Source organism: Zootoca vivipara, chromosome 4 (genome assembly GCF_965207765.1).
Source record: "Zootoca vivipara chromosome 4, rZooViv2.hap1.1, whole genome shotgun sequence".
NCBI classification, from domain to species: domain Eukaryota; kingdom Metazoa; phylum Chordata; class Lepidosauria; order Squamata; family Lacertidae; genus Zootoca; species Zootoca vivipara.
The window spans coordinates 24,726,710-24,750,199 of NC_142587.1; the positions used below are offsets into that span (position 1 = coordinate 24,726,710).

A 23,490-nucleotide genomic window follows, 5' to 3' on the forward strand; every position below is an offset into this window, starting at 1 on the left:
TGTAAACATCAGTGATTTTCTGCAGCACACTCCTTTTTCTGCAGCACCTCACATCATGATCCACACTATTTCCAAGAGTCCCCCACCTGCCAATAGCATTTATTACAGGCATCCCCAAACTGTGGCCCTCCAGATGTTTTGACCTACAACTCTCATGATCGCTAGCTAACAGTACCAGTGGTCAGGGATGATGGGAATTGTAGTCCAAAACATCTGGAGGGCCGAAGTTTGGGGATGCCTGATTTATTAGGTTGGGCAGGTAGGGGTCTGTAGTGGGAGATGGGGAATTCCTGCTCCCTGAACTGTGTTCCTCTCAGGGAAGGAAAATTAAGATCCAGGCCAAGGAAATGTGTTTTTAATGGTTGACTTAACTAATTAAAATTTTGCCAGGTGACACTTGCCAGTCAATTTTCACTCTGAAATACAACACTTGTAGGTTTTCGGCTAAAGGTATTCAGAAGCAGACTTTCAATATGAGCAGTACTGTTGTGTATATTGTTTTAGTTCCAAATGTATACCCAAATGCTTTGTATTGTGCTAGGGAAATCCAATTAACTTAAGTAAACACAGTTAAAACACTTCAGATGTTTTCCAGTTAAGCTGCCAGGCTATGATCCAGAATGAATGGTAGGATTAGATTTCCCCCCCCCTACTCAGTGCTGCAAGAATCTACAGGTTGTTGAGTTTCATGAAAAAAATTGAGCAGGGGCTGTTTTAAGTATATAATTAATAATTTCCTTTTAAATATATGTCCTCTTGTCCTTCTGTTTTTAAAAAGTGAATACAGGTGATCTGCTATATAAAAATATATTATCCTTTCCTCATCTTGTGGTCTATTTATTGAGACCATTTTAATGAAAAGACAAGATAGAAACCTGCACAAGGTGTGTTTCTTTACAACTGTAAATAATGTGTTACATAGCTTACTGGAATAAGTGAACAATTGTTAGCTTTTCTACCTTGTTTATTGATTTGGTTTAAGCTCCTATGTGTAGTCCAAAATGTTTTGTTTTATAAGCAGTTCTCTCATCCCTGTATTTTAAAAGGTTTTATTGTTTATGTGTCATTTACTCAGATCAGGATACAACAGTTTTCTATCTCAACCATGAGTACAAACTGAGCAGAATTGTCAAACTAAACTGAAAATTAAATTTTTACTCTGGGTGAGTTTATATAATAATTTACGACAGGAGGGAAATCTTGGAATATGTTTCAGCGTGGTTAAATATAGTTCGCCTTGAATGGTGGAGGGATTTCCGGAGCTCGTCCCACTTGCTCTGAAGGTGGTGCTATTCGAGTCCTTCTTGGCCCTTCTGATAGGGGGAGACTTCCAAGTTCTTTCTCTGTCCTAAGTAAACATGGTTGGTGCACTAGCATTGCTGTGGGGCCAAACAGACTGCTGCCTCTCCTTTTTTATTGTCTCCTTCCCTCCTTGAGTTTTAGAGTCTGATCAGGAAGGGAGCCCAACACACAGCTTCACCTTTAAAAGGTACTTAGAAGAAGAAAAAAGTGAGGAGCAAAGATCATGCTGATAATGTTTCAGCAACCACCAGTCTAGGAACAGGATGCTGCATTGGCTACCTATAAATAGGTGGTTAGCCCCTGGGGTACTAGTAACCAGCAGGAATGGGGGCACCACCAACCTAGGACTGCTGCTCACTTGGCAGAAAAAAAGCATGAACTTTTGGGCCGAGGATGGATAAGACCTATACCCTCTCCTGTCCAGCATAGCGGGTGTGGGTGTTCACCCAGAGGTTTTTAATTTGATTTGCACATTGGTGGTCAGATATACTAGCACTGGCCTCCATGAGAATAGAGAGAAAGCAGAAAGCCAAATGTCCTGACCCCACAAGTTACCCGCCAATCCCGCCACCCACCTTCACCCTAAGACATAGGGCTGGGAAAGAGAAACATGAAAAGCAGGCTGTTAAAATGTCACAAGTTTCAGCATTGACTAGGTGAAAACTCCTCAGCGTGTTGGGAACAGGAATTTCCACCCATTATTCATACACCTTCTTCTTCTTCCTCTTCCTCTTCCTCTTCCTTCTTCTTCAGAAGGTGTGTGTTTTTGTGTTTGGAGTATTATGCCATAACACTGTAGTGCAGCTCTAGGGGGGTTAATGTACGGCTTTTATTTCCCCCCTAACCTAACATGCTCACTTAGATTGCTTGCTCCTCCCTTCCCATTATTGGATTACAGGTGTCCCTTACAAGCCTTACAGCAAGAATATTTGACCACTAAACAATTTGAGAACAAGTTCATGAACACTATTGGAAGGAACAGCCAGCTCCAGTTACAGTTCTCTTCCAACCAGTGTAGACCAACAGGAGGGTGCTCTCCATACAATCCCAGGCCATTTGTCCTTGTGGAGCAAGGATTCATTCAATACTTTCATCAAGCCTTGAAAAATAATGTTATTGTTGTATTAGATGACCTTGGGTATTGATCTTATAATTGTCAAGAGATTAAAGAGCCACCTTAACTTTAATAAGCTTGTCAAATGCCACATATTCCAATGGGGGAAGCCATTCAAAAGGGCAATTTATTGACCTTCCCAGAATCTCATGGAAGTGTATACATCCCCATTCACTACCATCACTGCAGATTCCTGAGTTCCATATACAGGAATGAACTCTTTCCACACAAGACCCTCCCAGTTAGCCTCTCATCGGCTCTTGGTTTTTGCCCATACTCATAATGTTTCTGATTCCCAACTATTCACGTCTAATCAAATGGCCACTAGTATTGTAACACCTTGGCAGTGTAGGTGAGTTTCAAAGATTTTGTAAAATATCTTATTATGTGCAAAAAGTTGGAGCTGTCAGAGGCAAGGGAAACTTCCTTCAGAAAATGGAATTTCCAAATGAAAAACAACAACATACATCTTAGCAAAAGAAATGCAAGCAGACGATAGGGAATGCAAAACAATAATTTGAAGAGCACATCACTAAAAACATTAAGACCACCTCTAATAATAATAATAATAATAATAATAATAATAATAATAATAATCCTTAGATATATTAGAAGCAGGAAGGGGGCTAGCACGATCATATATGTGCTAAATGATGAAAAGCAAATAGAGAAGCTAACCGAATTATTTGAATCTGTCTTCATTGTGGAAGATGAAGTCAAGATCTCTGTTCCTAAACTAAATTTCTCAGAAAGGGAGACTGAGGCAATTAGTGGTGCCAGGACATTAAGTTCTATGCCTAATGACAAATTAAAAATGAGCAAATCAGTTGGTCCAGATGGAATCCACCCAAAGTTCTTGAGGAACTCAAAAGTAAAATCTTTAAATTAAAATTTGTAACTTGTCCCTAACTGGAAAGTGCCAATGTAACAGCAGTTTTTAGATCCTATGGGAATCTGGGAAATTATAGGCCAGTTAGCTCAGCATTTGTTCTGATGGTAGAAAGCATTCTTAACAATATAATTGCCACGCATGTAGAAGAACAAATCTTGCTGAAGAAGAACCAACATGGCTTCCACAAGGGTAAGTTCTGTCTAACCAATTTTCAATTATTTGAGTGGCAGTAAGCATATGGATGGGGTGATCCAGTACACATTGTGTAGTTGGACTATCAAAATGTTGTTAATAAAATTCCTAAAGACTCCTGTAAGGTTTAGCAGTCACAGGATAAACAGACAGATCCTCTTGGGAATCCATAACTGATTAAATAACAGGAAATGGAGAGTAGGGATAAATTGATTCTCACAATGGAGGGGTGTAAAAAGTGGGACCTCCCAATGGTTGGTGTTGGGACCTGTGCTTTTTAACTTGTTCGTAGATGACCTGGAGTTAGGGGTGAGCAGTGAGATGGCAAAGTTTGCTGATGACACCAAATTGTTCAGGGTGGTAAGTACAAAAAGTGATTGCAGGCTGCTCCAAAAGGATTTCTCCAAACTGAATGAATGGGCATTGAAATGGCATATGCAATCCAATGTAGGCAAGTGTAAATTGATGCACATTGGGGTAAAAAATTCTAACTCCATATATGTGTTAAGTGGAATGTGAGTTAAGCAGTTATTGTGCATAACAACTGACCATTGTGCACATTCATCAGGCATCATGAAGAATGTGAACATAATTCTTTCATGAAGAGGAGATTGTACACATTTCTCAGTCAATATATGTAACCTCCAATAGGCCTTCGGAAATGTGCATATTTTGATTGAATTTTGTACATTCCTCAGGCAGGTTTTGGACTATGCCTGACTGCTGTTTTCCTGACCTGTATCAGAGGTACTTTACACACTTTTCTCTCCCGGCTCTTTTCCCATGATGATTGACCTCATGCTGCTTATAAGCTTTTTCCTAAGTTTAATAGACATACAGAGGGCAAGTTCCATCATAATCATGGTGGGTTTAAACATTCCCTCTCCTTGCAATCCCCCTTGTGTTGCTCAGCTGACTGGTGAACAGCTGAGGGGTGAAAAGGGGGCTGGACAACAGAAAAAGTTGATATTTTCTTGCCCCCTTTCTTTCTGCTACTTGCCTGATCAGTAAGATGTGGGACATATAAGTACTGACAGGACTAGAAGCAGCTGGCTGCACTTGTGAACAAGAAACATACAGTGGGGTGGGGAATGATATGCATACTGACCAGAGAATATGCATGTTGGTTGGTCAATGTACAAGATTCAGCTGAGATATGCACATTCCCCAAGGTCTGTTGAGTATGCATATTAGCCAGAGAACATACAAAATTCAGTCAATATATGAACTTTCTCAAAGGCCTGTTGGAGATTATGACTATGATTATGATTATTATGATTATGACTGGGGAAAGTGTACAATACCTTCTTCATGTAAGGATCCATGTACTTATCTCCTTGAGGCCTGGGGAGTGTTCTTGTCTTTCCTATCTGTTCTTTGCTTCATTATCAATAGTACTGGAATTGACAGAAACACACCTTACACCAAGCCAGACAATTGGTCCATTTAGCTGAGTAATGCATATGGATTTACAAGGTGCTTTGTAAGTGGAAGCATTGCCATTACTAGGGTCTCTTGTCGCTTACCTCTTGCAGCAGTGCTGTGATCTCCCCTCAAAGATTGTCATATTTAAAGACAAGCCAGAATGCCTGGAAGTAGATCCTAGATTGAAGGATGTATTCAACATTGCACTTCTAATGTCCCCTCCCCATGCACCTCCAAAATCTCCCAGCACTGTGCAGCCTATTTTGCAGGGGAGCAGAGGAGGAAGTTCCATTGCACATGCAGAATCCTGGCGAGTGGGACAGCAGTGTTGGCTACATCCCTGAGGATGTAAACATGTTCTTGACACCAGTCCAGATGCTACTTTGGTGTATTTGTGCTGCTAAAAAAGCCTCCTGCAGGGTGTGGAGGTTGTCGAGCTCTGATTTCAGCCCTTTCCCATATCTGTCTCCCAGTAAATTCACCCAAGTTATCATGTCATGAAGTGTGCTGTTTTAATGGTTTGACTGGGACTTCCTATTGATGTGCAGGCATCTTTTATGATTATTCATTTTGACATATCTTCAGATGAACTTCTTCAGATGGATTATACCTTTCAGTGTTCCATAGTTTCGTTTTAAATCTACAAATCAGAAAGTTTTATCTTTAATCATGGTCAATCCCTTATTCTTTTCTCACTCTTTTCACCAGCTATTTTCTTGATTTTATGCATTATTTATCTAACGTATATCAGCAAAGCAAACCCATTTGAATTTGTTATTGGAGTGCCAGTTGAGATGTGAATAAAATAATTATTGCCATGTGTATGTGTCCTGTGTTCTGTATTTCCTAAGTAATGAGATTGTTAGTGCAAACTGCAGTAGTTTTCAACCTTGATACGATATTATTTTTATTTTTACCACAATTGTAAAGACCATTGAACATGTCATTTTACAAAGCACATCTATAGGTATTTGTAAATCAAACCAAAAGATTTATAGTATCTTACTTAAAGACAACGAGCTTGCAAATTGAGCTTGAGTCCCACTGAAATCAAGGGGTGGGCTTCGTTGATCTTGCTGTTTTTAATTGCAAGCAAACTCAAATTATGCAAGAATGTAAAAATCATAACATTATGCAACACATTGTGTGTGTGTGTGTGTGTGTGTGTGTGCAAATGTTGCTTAATTTATATATGTTCCAATTTTATACTTGTCATGGTGCAGAATTTGGATTACCCAGCTATAAAAAGTAAGTTATTTTGGTCCCAGGTACATGCATGCAGGTCATACAGGATTACCTCTAGAATTGCAACCTGGAAAAATCATTTATTTAAGTTAAACAAGAACATTCACTTACTTTATAAATGATGAAGAGCCTGCAGGAATAAATCACATGCATTTTGCAATGCAGGAAGCCAGAAGCCATGATGTGGAAATATTGGGGAGCGGGAGGCAAAACAGGAAAGTCTCTCAACTTCCTTATTTGGAAAATACTCATTGGATATTGTTTTAAGATTATTGTAGAATGCACACTTGAAAATCAACATTGGGGAAACCTTTAAAACAGCACTATCATAAGGTTACCAGATTTTTTTTCAATGAATCTGGGGGCACTTTTCAACTTCAGTGGGGAATGATAGGATTTTGTCAGTGAAAATAACTCCCTTTTAAAGCTGCTGTTTGCTTTGGGAAGAAATGCCCCATTAACACAAATGAATATATCCTCCCAATGCAAATAGCTTCAAATGAGCAAGTTCCATGAGGACCACTGCAAGGGAGGAAAGGGTTAAATGTCCCCTCCAATCTCCCTTCCCCAGCAGCTGCTATTTGTATTTGTGATATATATATATTTAAGTGCAGAATTTTATAACATGGGCGGCTTGGTCTTGATGTTGCTGGATATTGTTTTTCAAAACTCTTCTTCCATTATTAACAGTCTACCTGTTTGTTGCAAAAGTTTATCATGCTTTAGTTTGCTTCTGTTTTAATGTAATTCTAAACATGTATGTGTTCCTGCTGGTTGTTTACACATTTCTGTATACTGTGTGATGCAAATTTGCAGCATAGATGGCTTTGTTATATTCGCTTCTGGGAAATAGAAGAGCTGAAGTTCTGTTGGGTTAATCAAAGCATTTGTTTTAACAGAAGAAAATCAACACAACATGGGCTCACTTACACTTACCACTTGCTCACTACTTCCTGGCTTGTTAGGAACATTCACTTCAATGGGCATAAATTAATTTCAATATTGAAAAGTTGTGGTCATTTTGTGAAATGAGCTGTAGGTCAATCAGTAGATTTCCATCCCAAGCCTTTGCTAAATGAATTGTCTGTGGGATCTCTAGATAAACCTTTCAGATTTATGTAATTAAAATGTTTCGAAATGATTGGTGGTTTTTGTTTTTTTTTGTAGATCAAAAGTGTGGAAGTGTCTTTGTTTCCCCCTTCTCATATACAGAGCTTTGATGTGCCTTCATTTCAGCCCATTCCGTCACTACAAACCATGCTTTTTCTTGCCATGCGACTGCATGTTTTTTTAAGAAGATGCAAGTTTTGGATGGTTTTAATATCCTAAACATTTAACAAAGTTGTTTTGAGACACAAGGACTGTACTTCTAAGTGTGCATTATTATTTGGAAATAAGTGGGAAATAAGTGACAGGTCAAGCTGAAGGTTGTGTTTAGATTGTTATTTAGTACATAAATAAATTAGAGTTGAGAAGCGGATCTATTGTGTAGTCGTGTTTGCTAGAATCTGTTCATGACATTCCATAATAGTTGTCTTACCATGTATCAAAAAACATTTACCGCTAGTAACTTAACCGTTTTTGATGCCATCCATAAGGCTTACAATCCTTTCAATTCCCTTTCCTCCTCCATATATTGTAACATCCATGAAATCAAAACATTATTTGTTGAAGTAAGTTGTCTCCCAGATCTCATACATTCTAAAATGATAGTTACCTATTTTCCTAGGGACTGAACTGATAGTTTGGGTTTATGTTTTTAATTTATGTCAGGGAGCTACTGATAAAAATGTTTAGAAATAAATAGCTGTTGCTTACCACACACAAAGGGATAACAGTGTTTCCATGCCATCAATTTCAGTGTTGTTATTGCAATAGCACCCTTTATTTCAGTACAGTAACAAGAAATTACTTGATTTACACTGTATTTTAAAAGTTAATGATGTGCCATCATTGTGTGCAAAGAATAGCACAATTCATTCAGTGTTGCCTCTACGATATGGTGGTTTTTTTAATGGTGTTTATTCTTTTAAAATTAGTTGCAGTTATATTTCTTCCGCCTAATTGTTCTGGGTAATGACGAAGTACTCCTTGTTTATTTAGGCATGTAAAAGAACATCTATTTTTATGTTACCTTGCCTTGTCCTGTGATTTTACTTCTTAAAGTTCTTGAGTTCGAGCAAGTTAGACGGAAAACACTTGTTTTGTATCTTCTTTTTCCTACGTTTGCAGCATAAAAGATCTGGTTTTGATCCTATTTTCAGAACAACTCCTGTGTGTAAGTGGCTTATTAAGATTTCTGTACCATAGGTTTTCGGTTTAACTAGTGACCATTTGCCAAATGGGAACTTGCCACCTGGTAAACTGGTATCATCGTGTCAGGTGGTAAGGAGGCTTATACTACACATTTGGTACAGATAAGTGATAAAACAATTCTCTATATAGGCTTTGTGGTGGTGTGTTTCTTTAGCTGTTGTGGCAGAAATATTTTCCTCTACGCCTCTTGTATGGTCCTTCCTTTGTATCTACTCCTTATTTGTGTTTAGTTCTGAGAATATTATCAAGAATGTGTTTTTCCCCTTGATCCTAAATTTTATAGTGACAAATAAGAGAAGAAGCAGTCTCTATATATTATGTGACCCACATCAAATAGATTTTGAGAGTGAAGGCTAATACTTTGAACTATGCTTAGCAATAGAGTGGAGCATCATTACAATTTTTCTTCTAATGACCAACCAATTTTAGAGCCAGGCTACTCCATTGAAGCAGTTGCAATTCCTAAATATTTTATCAGAAATGCCTCTTTTATTAGGTGTATTATATAGTCAGGCGATCACAACCAACCAAGATATTTTCATATGGCGTGCTTTTGCAGTAAAGAAAGAAATTTCAATTATATTAGTGAAAATTCATTATCGCCTGATTAAGTTACTGGCGAAAGATCATTATTGCCTGATTATGTTACTAGGCTCTCTAGATAGAGTTTTCTTAGATTTAACTAGGCAGTGCTAATCTAATCTGCTCATAGCTGGAAAAACATAAGTGGCAATTTGTTGGTCAGTCTCACATTAACTATTGTGAATACACCTATGGAAGTAATTGGCATACGCCCCCCCCCCTCCAAAAAAAGAGAACTAGACATGATATGTCCCCATGTCCAATATTTCAAATAGCTGCTATGTAATAACAATCCTGCAGTTTTTGCAAACGTATTCTTTCAAATGCTTTTAATAGTGCCTGAATGTTTATCTTTTAATTCTATTATTTTGCATTAGGCTCCCGTAAAGAATCTGCTCCCCAAGTACTGCTTCCAGAGGAGGAGAAAATTATTGTAGAAGAAACAAAAAGTAATGGTCAGACTGTGATAGAAGAAAAGTAAGATTTTATTTTTATTTTTTTAGCAAAATGATGGCCTTTAAGCAGTCTGTGTTCTTGAGCATAGGAAGTTTTTGTGTGATAACTTGAGCTGCGTAGAAACTTGTTCCTAATATACTCTCTGGCTTTATATTTAAGCAGATGAATATCCTACTGGAGTTCATTGCTGTCTTGCATATAAATGTGCACTGTCGTTCCTCTCTAGCCCATTTAGACTAATATCAACAATCTTTGGTTCTCTAACTTTTCTCTTTGCATCTTTCTCCCTTCATCCTTGTACCAGCTGGGAAATGATCAGTTTTGTGGGTAAGGTGGCATTCTTGAGTGCTCCGGGATTTCTGCTCTTATTAATATACAGAATCACTACTAGGTGCTTTTTTTGTACTGGTAAACATTACTGTTTATGTTTTTAAAATGTACAGTTAAGAGTTGCTTCATCCCAAAGCCCATTAAAACAAAGAGGATTTGCAGGTGAACAGCATCTGCTATAGCAGATTGCTCCCTAACCGAGCAAAGAGATTTTATGCTGCCTAGTTGTATAACCTGTATTCCAAGAAAGGCTAAATTAAGAATATGCCAGAAAAGACCAAAAGATACTGTGGAGGAATACACAGCCCATTTTTGTGTCCCTATCTTTTCCACCTTAAAATTTGTATGGCTTCTCATTTAAATGTGTATTGATAGTTCTTGATCTGATTTTTATATTTATTTTAATGTAATATATTTACAAAGTATTCTGTCTTAATTTTCTGTTTTAGAAGCCTTGTTGACACAGTATATGCATTAAAGGATGAAGTTCAGGAATTAAGACAGGTTGGTAAAAGATATATATCCCACCCTTTATCAACACAGACTAGGAGGGGGCAGTATGCTGTGGTTTAGGCCACTTAAGATTTCAAAGAGTTAGCAATAGAATCAGTGAGCCCCAGTAGCAATGCTGTTTCACAGCATCGATGCTGGAGTGGAGGTTGAAGGAGGATTAACTTTCTGCTCCCTGCACCATGGGCTATATGGCAAATGTCTGAAGAGTGTGGTGCTCTGCCTCCTTTAGAGCTGTCTTATCAAGTGTCAAGGTGGGCCAACAATCTCCATATCCTCCTTACTTTGCTGATTACTGCTATCAATGTTACTAATGTGGGGTCAGCATTACTCCATGCAGCTCCCTGCTTCTTCACTGCTGGTTTCTTCCTGGTGGCGTGTCTTGTGGCATATAGGCACTAGGCCTTTGCACTCTGCTCTCTTATGACCTGACGGCAATGTAATACCATGAAAAGCCGAGCCATACTATGGAAATGCATAAGCCCTATCAAGAAACAGTGAACGTGAAGCTGCGTCGCAACTCCCCTTACCCCCATCATCAGCTATAAACACATGGCCTTCTCTTTGCTTTTGATGCTTACTAACTGTTGTGGCATTTAAGCAGATGTATTATTGTAAACAGTTTGTGAAAATGAAAGCCATATAATACGAGCCCCGAAAAGCTATTCCCAAGTAATGCAGATGTGGAAATGTACGCTGGACACATTTCTAGAACGTTGGCTAGTCTTACATCTCCCCCCCCCTTTGCTCTCAGTGTTCCAAGTTTCCAAAGTGAAATATATCCCTAAATATCAGGATTTCTTGGTCAGAGACTAAAAGGAATAAAATGAACCTTTCAGTAGTGTTAAGTTATCATGCTGTCAGCTCAAGGATTTCTGCTTTCCCTGTCTCCTCACCCCCTACCCTCTGCATGGCCCATGCCCTTCCTAGATCTGCTCTGAAGCATTTGGGTAAACCCTAGAACAGTGCAAGTGGAAAATTCTTGTGATGACGGGACAGATACTTCCTGCTACAATTCAGCATTACTTTGTACAAGATAATTATTTTTGGAGATATGTTAAGCTTCGAGTACTGCCATGATTTTAATGTTTTTTGGGGTTCCCCCCATTATACTTTATGACTAGTTACCTAACATTGTTCATGTACTTAAAATGGAGCCCCTTCTAATATGATACTCACCTTTTCTTCCATTTGTGGCTTGGGCCTACTGGTGTAGAAATGTTTTTTACCTCATGAGGCAAAATATCTCTGGTCCCTGGATAATATTATAGAGCAAGAGTCTGCAACAGACTAGTGCTCCATGAGATCCTCATGTCTTCTTATAAAAACATATCGATGAGAAACTAATCTTCCAGCCATTCAGACCAGGTTACCATGATATGTTTGTCTTTTGTTTGTTAGGATAACAAAAAGATGAAGAAATCTCTGGAAGAAGAACAAAGAGCTCGCAAGGAGTTGGAAAAACTTGTTCGGAAAGTTCTAAAGAGTATGAATGATCCATCTTGGGATGAAACCAATTTATAACAAACTTACTGTTGTTCTTTTCTTTCTATTGAAAGACCAGTTGTCAAATCAAGCTGGGAAGTCTTCTGACATTTAGTCAGTGTTGCATAACAAGCACTACAAAGTAGGACTTAACTGGATCAAATGATTTTTATTTCTTACAATGTATAATAATAATGATAACAACAACAACAACAACAACAATCCATTCACTTAAGCTGTCTGTACTTAAGTGTAGATAGCATGGACCCTGAACTGAACTAGAATTAACTTGTGTGCATTTAAATTACCTCATTTTTGCAGCAAGTGCGACAGCTGGCTAAGCAGTTCATGATGCCACCCCACCCCAAATAAATACTTTGTAAATATTATCTGTAATTTTGAATGCATATGTGATCAATGTTATCAGGACTGATATAGTGTTATAGTTTCTTCCTGTAATGATTGCAGCAGACAGACATGGCAGTGCCTGATGCTCTTCTAAAATTTACTGAAAATTCTGCTCCAAGATGGATTGTTTTAAATTGTTCTAGACATAGTAGATGTTAGTTGCAATTTTTTTTTTGTAATTTCCCAACCTATTTCCCAGTATTCACCAGCCTGTTTTTTAATAACTTAATTAAATTTATTTATGTCTGTTTAAAGCTTCAAACACAATTTTAACATGCTTTTTAAAAACACCAAGCTGTCAATGCAGACAACTGGCACCATTTTGTATTCAAGCTAGCATCTTAAAGATCCAAGACAGACAGTTAAGTTTCTTTTGGCATGCCAATATGCAGAATTACTAGTTAAAGGTGGATGTACTTGCTCTTGTTTTTTTTTAATGGTTATTAGATGATTTGTGTAGTACGTTGTTTTTTTTTATGGTTGTGCATATACTTTAACATACAGCTGGCTAGTATTTTAATTGAACACTCAAGCACTGCTGTTAAAAAAAAAAAGTCCCAATCAAGTGTGTGTAGGGTTTTTTGTTTTTGTTTTGGGATGAAAAAAACCGTATTATTTATTTTTATCATGATCGTTGCAAGTTTAGGTTAATGTATGTATGCATGTCAAGCATTTGCAAAACTCAAACCTCAGAACTGGCATTTGATCTTCCACTACTGGGCAGAAATCACCCCCTCCATCCTGTAAGATCAAATGCAATTATAGTCCACATAACCTCAATTCCCTTTATACAAGTAATAAATAAAAAAGAAAGGAATGAGGGAAAAAAACCCCAGTGCTTTTTGAAAATTAGTCTCTTTAGTTTTCTCTGTCCATATAAAAAGGCTGTTACGGTGAAACGCGGCACTGTGACATTTTGGGTTGCAGCCTGGGACTCTGCAATGTGTTGGTAATCAGGAACTCTATGGCGTGCAGTTTTGGCAGTACCGGTATATACTTTCAAATTACCATTGTGATCATGTACCATGTCAGTGCGTCAGACTGAAGGTTGCGTAACATTTCTTGAAGACAAAGGAACTAAGGGATTTGGCTCCTGAAGTCAGTGAATCAGTTCAAATCCCGGTGGTGTTAAATATCAGTCTTACTGCTGAGCCTAGGCAGGATCCTGCAGCAGAACGCACTCTTGTTCTGAGCCCTCTTCCCCTGCCTTATTGTGTAGTAAAAGTTTCGCCTGACTCTTAATGACATCACATATGTTACTTTACCTGCCCCTTAGCTGGTGATTTGGAGTAGGGGGGAACACTTGTGATGAGATCAGAATTCAGGATTGCTTTTACTGCATGTTACAGGAGGAGAGAACTTAACATAGGGGAGCCGTCTAAGGAGGTAGCTCTTGTGTTTATTGTAATGTCTCCCCTAAAAGATGACACGTCTCTGATACTGTATGCTGTATGGTTGATTCTTGCATCAAACAGGCAATCCACATTCCCCACCTACGAAGCAATAAGACTCAGCTGTTTATTGTTTCTCGCTGCCAGCAACCAGAAATGGGCAGCTATACTTCCGTTGAAAATAAATGTTTATTGTGATGATAAAGGGCTTATGTGGCTGTTTATTTTATGAACTGGCTTCATACATGCGTAATTTTAGGAGTGGGAGTAAATTTCATGGGGCTAAGTATCTAAATACTTAAGTGGTGTTGTGAATTTGGAAATAGGAACTACCGTAATCCCAATCCTGGGACTAACCCTGTTTGGCATTGCATTATCTCACAGTATATGTTAGTGCAAATGTGCAGGAGCTTAAAGGACAGTCCCTTGCCTTGAAGAGCTTGCAATCAAAACTTTCAACAGGTTTCCCCGGGCTTACCTTTTGACACTTTTGAGATATGGTGCATTATTTTTATTTATGATTTTTTCCATATCTTTTTGCAAGGAAAAGTGACTTTCAAGGAATTGAAATATAAAAATCCTCCCCAAATAAACAACAACAACAACAAAACGCACAAAGAAACCCCCCATGTACTTCTCCAACCCATTAAAAGAGGAGCATCAAGACAGGCTAAAAATGGTATCAGTGTGGGAGAACAAATACGTATTTGCCTGGCATGGGAAAGCTGAGTTTTCTTGGAAAGATCATTCCGCAATCTAGGGAATGGGGAAAACGTGAATGAACAGTCCTGTTCTCTCATTGCAACCCTCTGCACGTCTGGAATTTCCCGGCTTTTCAGCCACAAAAGGAACTGGCACATAATCATTTTTGGGTGGCTAGATCCCCAACAATCGAGACAGATTTCTACATTCATATAAAGGAAGCTACCGTAGCCCATCAATTTCTAATGTCTGTGTTGTAATCTTCACCAGTACCAGCACTGAATGTGCTCCCCCCGCCCCCCAAACCTGGCACTTTAGCCTTAGGCTTCTGAGTCTGCTCAATTTCTGTTTTTTTTTTAAATAGATATTTATTAAAGAAAAAGATTTGTTAAACAATACCAATTGCCGATACATAGCCAATTACAAATTTTCCCCGTCCCATCCCTCCCTCTCCCACCCTCTCAGGACTTCCCTCAGCTCCCCTCTCTGGTTTGTTTGTACAAATTGTTTTCTGCATGTTAATAAATTGTACATATCATTGACTGTTCTTATAAATTGTGGGTTTTTTTTAAAAAAAAAACCCGGAAACAGAATTACTTGAATATGCAGATCAAAAGATTATGTTAATGGGAGATTTAAACGGAGTTCCGTCATTAGAAAAGGACAGATCAGCTAGGAAAAAAGATACAAAAGGCAGATTACAAAAATATTTTTTTTTATTTGGCCCAAACTTTAAATTTGATTGATATTTGGAGAGTAAAACACTTGTTTGATAAACAGTTCACTTTTTATTCTAATGTTCATGACAGCAGTTCACTGATAGATGCCTTATGTATTTCCAAAGAATTGGAGCCCAAAGTAAAAACAACAACATAGAAATCAATCCAAGAATATTGTCAGATCATAATTCCATGATAATGGGAATTCAAAAAGAAAGTCAAACTACATTTAGATGGAGATTGAATGAAGATTTATTAGAAGATCAAAATTTTATGGAAAAAGTAAAGAAGGCCCTGGGGCACTGTTTCAAAATAAACCTCCAGGGGCAGACTAAATTACAAATGGTCTGGGATGCAAGTAAGGCGGTTATGAGGGGACTGTTTGTACAACAAAATTCAATTGAAAGGAAATTAAAAGGAAAAAAGAAATCTTAGATGAAATTATGGAAAAGGAGAAGGAACTGTCAAAAAATGCTAACAAAGAGTCAGTAAAGCAGGCAATTAAAACATTACAAACCCAATACTCCATGATAGTGAATGAAGAAAATAAAGAGAGTAAAGGAGAAATATTTTGAGCATGCCAATAAATCAGGGAAATTGTTAGCTTGGCGATTGAAAAAAGTGAACAAAGAAAATTACAGATAAGATGAAGGAAATAAGAGATGCATTTGTGAAATATTTCTCTGAATTGTATAAAAAAGGGGAAAAAATCCAAAATAGAGGAATATATAAAAAATACTAATCTGCCAAAAATAAAAGAGGAACAAATAGTGATTCTAAATACCCAAATAACAACTCAAGAAGTCTTAGAGGCAATAAATTGGACAAAAAGTAAGTTTCCAGGGCCAGATGGACTAACGGCAAAATATTATAAAAAGTTAAGTGAACAATTAGTGAATCCATTGAAAGATGTGATGAATGAGATTTTAAAACAGGTGAAATCCCAGGAACATGTAAGGAAGCTTACATAACAATTCCAAAACAAGATTTGGATCTAATGCAAATAAAAAATTATAGGCCTATTTAATTTTTAAATAATGATTATAAATTATTTGCAAACCTTTTGGCTATTAGAATGGGAACTTTTTACAAACTCTTTAAAAAGACAACAAAAGGAATTGGACTCCTTGGCAGGTTTTGAATAAACATGCTCAATTCCTGTTGACTTAGTGCACCTTGTATGGACAATGTGGTACAGCCTCCTCAAGAGATAACTTCTCCAAGCCATGGGCAGTTTTTCAGGAGTCCGGGGAGAGCTACAAACCTCACCTTCTTCCTTTGCTCAGGCTTTGTGTTGCATTTTTTACTTCCATATCCCTATCCTCTCAACCTTCAGTACCCTAGGCAACCAGTTTAATGACAACACACAGTCAACTGTGATGTCACAACTTTCAGCATCCTTAAGTTGTTCCCCATGACAGCGGGGAGATCATCTGTCAGACTTGGTGGAGAGAAAGCATCAGAGAGGGGTCAAGGCAGGTTTCTACACTAGCTAGATCAGCCACCTGCTAAATGTATGGAAATAGTGGCACCAAAATATTGCATATTTTTTTCCTGAAAGAACTTACGAATTAAAGCTGTTGGCAAATCCACAAGAATGTAACCGGGTTTTTTGTTTTGTTTACATGACTGCATTAAATATTTTTTTACGGATTAGTATAATTAAGCCCATTAATGAAAGACCTCGAAGAACTTGGGCAGAATCCAAGGCTTATTTTCTTAATCTGTTGCCTAACATTGTGGTCTCCTCCTGGCTTGTGTGTTCAGTCACCTCTGAAGTTGGACAGGGCAATTCAATCTCCACCCTTGCCTCATCGGCTGGAAAAACGAAATACCAATTTCCTCCGTTATGGGTTTGCAGGTAAGATGTTAGCAAACTACTGCCTTGCTGCCATGAACTGATTAAAGTACCCTATAATAAGATGGCATTTTGCAAGAGATGGTCAAGTTAACTTTGCACTATATTCATGTTCACTGTTGGGATACAGAACAAATTAAGTTAAACAGGAAATGTTCCGGAAACCTTGGTTTTTATGTGTGTTTTAATAGTACAGAGTTGTATTTAACCTGTTGCTCATAATAAAACAATCTTTACTACAGCAACACAAGCTGCTTCCCTAGCTCTGTGTTTGAAAGCTATTCAGCTATGCCTCGCTGCTGGAAGTCCTTAATGGAATAAGTAAAATAAATGTTTTCAAGCAGATCAAGCAAAGGGGGGTTGGGGGGCATCGTGCTAGAAACAAGCATCTTTTACAACATTTGTGGACTAATTTTGCTGTTGGCTGTGCTGTTCCTGGCTGAAACAATGATGATTAAATTTCAGGAAAAGTTTTCAGTCATTCTTTCCAACTGAGGCCGCCACCATAAGACGTCTGGCAAAAGTTGTGCAGGTGTTATATTATCTGCTAGGGAGCTCCCTCTGGTGGCAACCACATATAAATCTGTTAAAAATGGGAAGAGTCCATGCAAGTGGACAACACATACAAGAGCAAAGGGGCTTTTGAACTTCAGCATGGAAATCTGTGTGCAATGTCTGCTGTTGGCATTCCCACCTGACACAGAAATTTTGTGGGAAGTGAGGTTTCCCTGTCATATGGGAACATGACAGATCCACGTATGTGCAAAAAGTTTTGATACAGTATAAGGTTTTAGGATTAAGGCTATTGAATGCAGCTTGTAATCTATTTAAAACAAACAGAACAGCAGTGCAAAACTCTTAACTTATTTGCATAGATATATTTAAAAGATCATGCTTGCAATTCATTTTGGGCCTTTGGGTGTTTCTCTTTTTTGAAGTATGTGAATTCCCCTTTTATGAAATATGCCGTGAAAATGTATCAAGAATTGAGTGTTCAGAGTTGGGGTGCTGTTTCCACAAACAAACGTGCTATAAGAAAGCTGTACCACGTAAGTAACTATAATTTTGTAACCCAAACTCAAGCCCCGTTGCCAACCTTTAAAGCAAATTCCCCTTTCTTCAAGTAAGAACATTATTATTATTATTATTATTATTATTATTATTATTATTATTATTATTATTATTATTATTATTTCCCCTCTGTGGCTGCTTCTAGAAAGCAGTTTTCCTGGGACAGCCACAAAAACTTGACAATTACTACACAAAAACAAGGAGTTGTGATACAGCATGATGGCAGATGGTTGGCAGGAAAGTGGAAACTTATCATTTCCCCTTTCTTCCCTCCAGAAGCTCAAGGAGAAGAGCTTTTCTTAAAACTCATGGTGTGCACTTCTCCTACACCCAAGTCCTTATCTCAAGAATCCTTTAAGATCCCACGGCTTAAGCAAGGCAACTCCTATTGACCCATCCCGTTTTTCCTTCCCCCTCTCCAATGGGCACTATGAACACCCCATGGGTCCTGAAGGCTACTGAGCATGCTCAGTCCTAGTTTCTCTCTCTCTCTCTCTCTCTGGCGGGAGAGCTCTTTTCTTCCATTTAGTAATGAATATATTATGTATGTATACCTGGATAGTAGTATTGCATCCACCAGCTTGACTGTACTGTGAATGGTTTTGTATCACTACCAAACTGACAGACATGGCACCATGAAGTTTGTGACTGGAGGAAAGACAAAATGTCCCAGCTGTTCCTTCCAGTCCTTAACAAGGAGCCTTGTAGGTTTGCCAGACTCAATAGTGGACAGGACTTCTGTGCCTTTAATTGCCCTGCTCTCTTTTGAGTCTGGAAACCTTAAAGATAAACCAGCAGACCCTTTGTTTAATTTCCAAGCAAAGGGTCTGCTGGTTTCTCTTTAAGGTTTCCAGACTCAAAAGAGAGCAGGGCAATTAAAGGCACAGAAGTCCTGTCCACTATTTGAGTATGGCAACCCTAGAGCCTTGTAGTGTATTCAAGGTTTACAGGTACATGGAAAATTATGAAAAGAGAATATAGGTAAAGGTAAAGGGACCCCTGACCATTAGGTCCAGTCGTGACCGACTCTGGGGTTGCGCGCTCATCTCGCATTATTGGCCAAGGGAGCCGGCGTACAGCTTCCAGGTCATGTGGCCAGCATGACAAAGCAACTTCTGGCAAACCACAGCAGCACATGAAAACACTGTTTACCTTCCCGCTGTAGCGGTTCCTATTTATCTACTTGCATTTTGACATGCTTTCGAACTGCTAGGTTGGCAGGAGCTGGGACCCAGCAACGGGAGCTCACCCCATCACAGGGATTTGAACCGCTGACCTTCTGATCAGCAAGCCCTAGGCTCAGTGGTTTAACCCACAGCACCACCTGAACCCACTGCGCCACCTGAAATATAGGATAGAACAAAATGCAGTGAAAACAAATAAGCCTCTGAGGCACAGAGCCAGTTCAGAGGCAGTGTGGATTGCCTCCAACCTGGCTGGACCCATCTGAACTCAGATGAATAAACCTGTTGAGAGTCTGTTGGGATTCAGGGCTACATCCCCATTGGTTGTGGGTCTCCACTAGGTCGGAGGTGGTGAATGTTGCTTCTGACTTGGCAGGGCCTTGGCAGGGTCTGAGCCACCTGCTTCGTTTGTTGGCTACTTAAATGGGCCTTGGCCACAGCAGCTCCCCAACTCAGTTGATCTGCGCTGCTGGTAGGATGACCACATCATCAAACAGAGGACACAGATCTGCATAAAATTTACATAGGCCAATCCATATGTGCAAATTCAGATTTAGAAATAATTACTATAAATTAAATAGAAGTAGAATGCATCTCATGATAGTGGGGGAAACCTGACCAGATAGCCAAGTGTGGCTGTCCAAGTGTTCTGGTTCTTTAGCTTTAACTGCAATCTTTTATACTATTTGGACCCGTCAACGCTTCAAAGAGCTGACTCCTTCAAAGACAGGATAAATGGCTGGCCATGGACTTCAACATTCATGATTGCAGTCCTTTCATCGTTTAGATGAGCCCGAACAGGCTGTGTATGAAGCTCTGAAACGTTGCCTAAATATACAGCTGTGTATGTGTGCGTGTTTTGGGGGAGAGGGAAAATCCTGGTTAATGTGGCCCTTTTTAAAAAATAATAATAATGAGAGAACCACCTCTCCTCTTAAAGTGAAGAGTGTGCCAAACAGGAAAAGTCTGATGATGTCAACTGTACCTTTTCAGTTCGGAAGATGGTTTCAATCGCTTTGAAGGGAAGTTTATCTATAGGATTAGGCAGAACAGGATGACTCTCTGAGGCCTGTTTTAAACGGTGGCACAGACCACAAGGTAAGGTAGGCAACTGCAGTGCTTGTATTGACCACGTAACTGTCCATTGCATGCTTGTAGCAAAGCTGTCCTTTATAAAGAAGATAAATAAATTCAAAATTAACACTTCACCCTGTCAGAAATTTGAAGAAAGTTGCATTTTTATTTTTAGAATACATGAAAGCATTTATTTGCTTAATAGTGATCGTCATGGTGGTCTTCTGTATATTTGTGCTGTATAGGTAAGTTGACGCTTTATACAAACTTGATTAGCTAAATGTCGGCCTCCCATGAGTTACTTAAAATATTCCAAGATTAAGCCCCAAGAAAACGTTGCTAATGTTATAGTTTAGAAAAGGAGAGCAGGATTTTATTTTTTCCTTCATATTGATTTATGAAAGAAGGTATGAGATCCACAAAAAAGGAGGAGGAGATTGAGAGATGTGTGGTTGAGGGGTATAGGTTTTGGACTGACAGACAGACTGAATGAATGAATGAATGAATGGGATATTTCAATCTAGAGCCTATAAAATGCCTTTATTTTCTTTGTAAGAAAGTTTAGTTCATTTGTAATATTTTAAACTGGTTGCATCTGGAAGAGGGGACTTTCTTGTTTGGTGGTCTAACTATGTGGAAGAGTGGGAAATAATAATAATAATAATAATAATAATAATAATAATAATAATAATAATAATAATAAATTAATTTTATTATTGGCACCCTGTCCATCTGACTGGGTTGCCCCAGCCACTCTTGGCAGCTTCCAACACACATGAAAACCTAATAAAATGGTAGACATTAAAAATTTCCTTTTACAGGGAATATATCACACCAAGATATAGAATTCTAAATTTAGAATCTTAAGCTTTAGATTCCTAAATTCATCAACATGCTGCACTGGGACAAGCAAGGCAATTTTCTTTGGTTTTATGTGTGTGTTTTCATCAAAAGAGTATGAATATGTTTCTTAATAGCTCAACTACAGGTAAGATCAGGGTCCCATTCCATCGAGAAGCACCTGTAAGCTTTCCCCTGGAATGGTTTCTTAGATAGCAAAGTGTGGGTAACCTGTGGCCTTCTGAATGATGTGAACTACAGATCCCAACACACCTACATAGGCCATGTGGACTAGGGCTGATGGGAGTTGTACTCCAAAACAGCTGGAGGGCAAAGCATTGGAACACCCCTGACATAAAAGCGCATCAACCCAACATTATATTGGGACTGTACATTGCAGGGTGAGATCAATGATAGAAAATGAGTTTTTAAATTTTAATCTTTGGGGAAGCTTGGCCTGTATCAGTGGTGGACTTTGGGCTCTCAAATTTCGGGGGTGCCCTGGGCGATGCTAAATTTTGACACACACACACCCCGCCTTATTCACTCCGTTCTACTGCATTGTTGTGGCATCCTCTGCTGCGCAATGCCCAGGATGGTCACACAAATCTACCCTAAAACCGCCTCTTCTAGTATTACTGATCTTCAAGCTGAGGAGCTGCTAATGAGCTTTTGAGAAAATCCAGGGATTCCTGAAACTTTTTGAAAACCACTGGTTTAACATAAAGCCCACCTTAATCCAACAGTGCAGTGTGGAATTTGTACTACTATTACTGTTATCAGGGTGGATTAAAATGATTTTAAAAACCGGATTTTTTAAAATTTAAAACAGATTTTTTAAATTTAAATTTAAAATGGCTATTTAAAATAAAATGCTTTTTGAGGAAAAAAAATCTTTCTAGTTTTCTATTTAAGTTACATTACAGTCCATCAGGAAATAAGGATTTGTTTTAAGTTTTTCATGTGTGCCTAAAACTCAGCCTGTCTAAGTTTTTCTTTTTATTGTTTAACATCAGTTAACAAACATGGATACATATGCTATAATGTTATTGTTTTTCAGTAGTTAAATTGTTTAAATTGTTACTAAGGAAATGATTATTTTTCTCCTTCCAGTAAAGTACAGCAGAAAAGTTGTCCAAATATAAACAGTCAACCACACAATAATTTCATAATTATCTATCTTCTAATAGTATAACCAAATCAGTAATTTTTGATATAACCTTAAAATCTACTCTGAAATTTTATTATTCCAAAAATGAAGCCTTCATCTGGTTGTAAATCATAGATTATACCAGCAAGAACGAGTCTTTCTGTAAAAAAATGATTTAAATCAATTCTTAATGGCTTGATTTAAATCGTGATTTAAATCAATTTTATTCAAATCAAATCCACCCTGGTTATTATTAATAGCAAATAACAAATTTTCAAAACAGTTGTTGTACAGGTAAAAAGAGAAAGTCATCTCTAGAGGAAGAAGTGAAAAGTTCATCAGATGGAAGTGACAGTTCTACAGAGTCTGATGAAGATTAGCTCCAGGTATATGAAATGTAACTGGTTTTTTGTGTGTGTGTTGCCCTACGGAAGCAATTACTGAATGCTTGCTCATTATTTGATTCAGTAGTGATCATCAGGGCAGTCCAAGATGGTATTCAGACATGTTCATAGAAGCAAAAGTGTACTTAAGATCCCAGCTCAGCTTCCATCTCTGTTAGGGATGGGGGCGAAATCTGATTCACTTTCACATATAAAACTGAATGAATCAAATCTGCACTTTTCGAAATGGTAAGAGAACCGAAATGCAGCCATCTTTTGAAGTTCACACTCCCCCCCCCCAAATTTTGCAATGCAGTTCTCAAACCAACCAAATTTTTTTTAAAAAAAGGCAATCATTAGGAGAAACTGCACGCATTAAAAGGAACACAACATTCAGAAAGGCCTAATAGGAGAAATGGCTGGTAAAAATGTGTCCATTAGTCAGAATCACATACAAAAAAATGTGTTAGGAAAAAATTTGCACCAAATTTTTAAAGACATTTCATGAGGTATTTTTGTTTGTTTTTTTTTAAATCCCGAGTTGCTGCACAAATGCGGAGAACTGAATTGAAGGTGGAATAAAGAGAAACAGAGAGAAGCAAAACTGACTGTTGTTTTGATTATGTTTTAATGGATGCTTATTGCTGACTTTATTCTTAAATGCTGTATACTACCTTGATATATTTTTATGAATGTGTGGATTATCAATCAATCAATCAATCAATCAATTAGCTTTCCAGCAGATAGCACTCAAAGTACTGATTAAGACAAAAAGGGTTAATGCTAGAAGTGGGCATGTCAGAAGAAGAATTGCGCGCTCTCTCTGGATTTGATTGATTCTAAATCAAGTCATTTTGTTCC

At 38.2% G+C, this 23,490-nt stretch overlaps 2 protein-coding genes across 6 annotated transcripts in view; both read left to right on the plus strand.

Annotated features, from left to right (window-relative positions):
* The window catches only part of ARHGEF7 (Rho guanine nucleotide exchange factor 7), a 90,400-nt gene extending 76,547 nt beyond the window's left edge, over positions 1-13,853 (plus strand). For 2 of the 5 annotated variants that reach the window (XM_035114322.3, XM_088667570.1), the window contains exons 19-21: positions 9,446-9,545; positions 10,304-10,358; positions 11,766-13,853. In XM_035114322.3, coding sequence (XP_034970213.3) covers positions 9,446-9,545; positions 10,304-10,358; positions 11,766-11,888 — 278 coding nt within the window. In that variant the 3' untranslated portion in view covers positions 11,889-13,853. The remainder of the gene's footprint in view (positions 1-9,445; positions 9,546-10,303; positions 10,359-11,765) is intronic. The other 3 variants (XM_035114324.3, XM_035114325.3, XM_088667569.1) reach the window with 2 other exon arrangements.
* A 2,740-nt stretch (positions 13,854-16,593) lies between these two features.
* Positions 16,594-22,626, plus strand: TEX29 (testis expressed 29). The gene is made up of 4 exons (XM_088667571.1): positions 16,594-16,930; positions 17,866-17,976; positions 20,432-20,501; positions 22,530-22,626. Exons 1-4 carry the CDS (start codon positions 16,744-16,746, stop codon positions 22,624-22,626), a joined length of 465 nt encoding a protein of 154 aa, XP_088523697.1. The 5' UTR covers positions 16,594-16,743.
* Positions 22,627-23,490: the final 864 nt, after the last annotated feature.